Source organism: Meles meles, chromosome 4 (genome assembly GCF_922984935.1).
Source record: "Meles meles chromosome 4, mMelMel3.1 paternal haplotype, whole genome shotgun sequence".
Classification (NCBI taxonomy): Eukaryota; Metazoa; Chordata; class Mammalia; order Carnivora; family Mustelidae; genus Meles; species Meles meles.
The window spans coordinates 154,108,491-154,112,823 of record NC_060069.1 but is presented as its reverse complement, the minus strand read 5'-3'; the positions used below and the strand labels follow the sequence as shown (position 1 = coordinate 154,112,823).

Here is a 4,333-nt window from a genome sequence, read left to right as displayed (position 1 = left end):
ACCATGGGAGATGAGATGTCAAAGAAACATTTTTTACAGTTAGCTTTTCCCATACCATATAAGCCAGAAGAAAATTGTACTGACTTTGTGTTTCATGTGCTTTGAAAGCCAAAGTGTATCTCTGTGACTGGGCTAGTTGTAAGAAAGCCCTTTGTGAGGTCATAATGCCACTTTTGCCAGATGGGCACAGAGAGAGACATGCAAGCTTTTTAAAAACACTGGAAGAGACACCATGCCTCACTTTGCAAACACTCTTTTAAGAAACATCATTACCAGAAATTCATTTGATAACATCAGGAGGAAGCGATGTCTCCAATATTTGAAAACCCTGAGAACGCTGCAGTATGATGGATTTAAGACCATATATTTTGGAGAAACCGATATCGCTGAAAGTCTTGTAACTGGAGAAGACCTAAGTGATGGGTATTTCGTGCAAACTCCAACATGGTGTATTGTGCATGCTGGTGGTAGACACGGATGGGTGCCTTGGAAGTATCAGATGTTCCTAAGAGATGACTTATGCATCAAACAGGAAGACAGCCTCTTCCTTGAGTTCTGTGATGTGGTGAAGAAGACCTATGGGAAGTGTGTCATTGTGGTCAAAGAGAGAAGGCAGCAGGACAAGATGAGGCCAAAAGAAGATGAAGAGCCAGAGGTCCAGGTCCATGATCCATCTGTCATTAACTTAACGAGCATTGTGTGTTGCCCTGAGGTGGCCAAGTCCTGTGGCCATGAACTACTCTCTCTGCCTTCCCCTTACAATTACCTAAACCCTTTAGACTCAGCCTGGTCTTCTCTGAAATGGTTTATCATCAATAACAGAAAGGAGTTTTGTTTTCACTACATTGACAGTGTCTATTCTTACCAGTATATACCTCTCAGCGATTTAATTAGCAAAGGGATTGAAAGGATAAACCTAAGCAAATGGAAAACAATAACCAACAAAGTACGGAGATGGGAAAACTACTATCTTGGTACATTTTCTTAAGGGTGATTCCTTTCACAAGCGGTTGGAACCATGCTATGGGCATGGTCTTTGCCAACTCTGCTGGGCTCAACTCTGGACCACTGCAGCCCAAGATGCTCCAACAGCAACCTCACAGAGATGCTGTGAGGACTGAGGTTTCTAAGGCTCTTGGCAAAGTGCTTTAGGTTTACCAGAGGTTCCATTAAAGCTTGTTGGTAAATTAGGGATCTCGACTCCCATCTTGTTAAGGCCACCTTGAGAGCTATGTTAATGGGAGGATTCCAACTAACCCAGACCAAAGGAGCTCAGTGGTAAGTAGGGCTGAGCAGAGCTAAGGGCTGTGTAGTCAAAATTTGGGTCAGAACCAAGTGTGTGGTCACCAAAGGTTGAAAATAGTGTGTCAACCAGTTTCAGCCAACCAAAATAGTCTACAGGGAGACAGTTTGCCATGAGCGGGAGATGTGGTCCAGGCAGTGGCTGAGCAGGTTCATTGCTTTCCATTGCTTACCAGAGGCTGAGTAAGAGACATCTGAGGAGAAACTCCATCCAGATGCTCAAGACAAGTTGGTGGTCCCAGTAAGACACCTGGAAAGCTGTAGCCATTGGTTGATTCAACTAGGACTTGGTAGGTGAACAGGTGAAGTGATTGGGGGTCTGTGGAGCCCAGTTATCTAATATTTCATCCCAACTCCAAGAATCCTACCAGGAAGTTGTTAGACTTTGCCATGGAGTTGCATCTTGGGGCTCCGAGAGTTGAGACACCTGTGGTTGGTATGGCACACCTGACTCAAGTTTAAGGCCATTGCTAATGCAGGTTGTAGGGATTTGTGGTAGTATGTTTCACCTTTATTTGAAAAAGACCTGCCTCCAGCTAAACATATCAGAAATTTCGCTCCCATTTATATAGGTTCAGGTGGTAATTTTACAACAGACATAATTATTCCAGAGTGTTTCAAAAACAGCTCATGAAAATCTCTACCTAACTCCGAACAGAATTACCCATCTGTAAGATTGTGAGGCCAGGTTTCCTGATAGCCAATTGCAGAAAACATCAGATGATTTGCTTGTCTTCCTGCCCTGTTTCCTTCCAGGACCTCCCTGAATTATTCAGAAATAGGTGGTCCGATGAGACTCGAGGTTCAATGCTTTTCACAGTCAAGTAGCAGACCTCTGCACCAATTGTTGTCATGCATTTTATCTGGGGATGAACCTGTTGTACCTGCAACTGCCAGACCCCCAGAACCAGGCAATCTCAGATATTACATTGCCCACTTCCCAGCCAGCGAGCTGTGTTTGTCTCCTGTGGCTGCTGTAACAAACACCACAAACTTGGTGGCCCCAAACAACAGACACTGTCTCCCAGTTCTGGAAGCCAGAAGTTTGAAATCAGTTCCACTCCATCAAAATCAAGGTGTGGGCAGGGTCACCCTCCCTCTAGAGGCTCTGAGAACCAGTTCCTTGTTCTGGCTTCTGGTGGCTGCTGGCCTTCCTTGGCTGGTGGCCGCACGAGTCCAATCCCTGCTTCTGTGGCCACATTGTTTTCTCCTGAGTCTAATTTCCCCTCTGCCTCCCTCTTGTAAGGACACTCATGATGGCATGTGGGGTCCATCCACATGGAGATGGGAAAACTACTACCTCAGAATCATTAATGAAATCCCATCAGCAGAGATGCCTTTTCCATACAAGGTAACATTTCACAGTTTCAAGGATTAGGAGTTTGATACCTTTGGGGACCATTGTTTAGTTGGCCACAGATGCTGATGCAAGTCTTCTGCAAACTGGAATATGGCATTGCCCATCAGCGATTAACCTGGTAAAACAGCTCTGATCCTATGCTACATTTCTGGGGTCTTCTCCACTATGTGTTTCATGTAAATTTTAGAATTTAGGTTCCTTGAGAGCAGGGAATAGGACTCAAGCCTCATTGGTGAATTCAATGCACTGAAATTTGCCAGCTATCCTGTGTAGCTGGCCTGGGTTTGGGGGTATGAGTGTGGTTTGTCCCTACTTCACACTTATTATACATCTGCCAGAGTTCTGCATAGTCATAAGCCCTGACAGCTACACATCCTTAACTCACTTAGTCCTCCCAACAGACTGTGATGGAGGAACCACTGTTTTCTCTGTGTAAACTGAAGCACAGAACGATCACGTAACTCACTCCAGTGCGGAGGAGCTGAAATTCACACCCAGCATTCACACGCACAGCCATTTTTCACGCTTCCTCTCTACTACTGGGCAGCTCATCTAACCCCATAACTACCCCGTCGTGGAGGTTCTCTCATTTCCCCACGTTACAGGTGAGGAAACTGAGATGTTGAGAGGTCACACAAGCCAGTCAGATACTAAAGCCCATGTGCCTAAGCACCATGCTTGGCTTCGTGGCTGGAGCCCAGAGTTTTGTTGTTCTTTCCCACAGCTCACGTGCCACAAGAGTTGCCTCTGGCAGCCGACGAAGCGGCCATCTCCAAGAGGACCCCGCAACAAAGAGATTTCAATGCAGAATTGAGCAAGAGGCAGAGCGCCTTGCAAAGACATTATCTTGCAGGGAGGGCAAAGACATGGAAGGTTTTTAAGGTTCTCAGAAAAATAAGCTAAACCAAGAGGAGCTATTTTTGTTTGAAAACCAAAATAATCGGGATGCCTGGGTGGCTCAGTGGGTTAAAGCCTCTGTCTTCAGCTCAGGTCATGATCCCGGGGTCCTGGGATGGAGCCCCACATCGGGCTCTCTGCTCAGTGGGGAGCCTGCTTCCTCCTCTCTCTCTCTCTGCCTGCCTCTCTGCCTACTTGTGATCTCTGTCTGTCAAATAAATAAATAAATAATCTTTAAAAAAAAGAAAAGAAAACCAAAATAATCTAAGAAGTTTAGGGTCCTTTTCCCTTGGGACCTTGTTTCATCTTTAGGAAGGCAAGGAGGGGAAAGAGATGTCAGGACAACCAGAGAGATCAAAAGGACCTCCTTTAATGTGTGATTTCGTTACATAATACTGTGTGCATAATTAAGAAATGCTGTTTAATACTAAGCATAGGAACTTCCAGCAGAAAGCAATGGAAAGTACACTGGGCTTTGGGAATCCAGTAGACCTCGCTGGAATCTCAAGTTTCCAGCTTATTAACTATGAGACTTTGGCCAAGTTACTTCACTGCCCTGAGGTTCAGTTGACTCATTAGTAAATGAGGTTTGAGGACTTTATTTTTTTTTTATTTTTAAAGATTTTTTAAATTTTTCATTAGAGAATGCACACAAGCAGGGAGAGGGGCAGAGTGAGAGGGAGCAGCAGACTCTCCGCTGAGCAGGGAGTCCCGATGCGGGGCTCGATCCCAGGACCCTGAAATCATGACCTGAGCCAAAGGCAGATGCTTAAC

The 4,333-nt window shown here is 45.3% G+C and overlaps 1 protein-coding gene across 1 annotated transcript; it reads left to right on the top strand.

Moving 5' to 3' along the window:
- Positions 1 to 232: 232 nt before the first annotated feature.
- On the top strand, positions 233 to 988 carry C4H21orf140 (chromosome 4 C21orf140 homolog). Its single transcript, XM_046001717.1, has one exon. The coding sequence runs from the start codon at positions 233 to 235 to the stop codon at positions 986 to 988; it is 756 nt and encodes a 251-aa protein (XP_045857673.1).
- The last annotated feature ends 3,345 nt before the right edge of the window (positions 989 to 4,333 follow it).

What these genes read in the sequence shown, in the direction of transcription:
- C4H21orf140 (XM_046001717.1), top strand. Translation starts at nt 233, where the DNA reads ATGCCTCACTTTGCAAACACTCTTTTAAGAAACATCATTACCAGAAAT.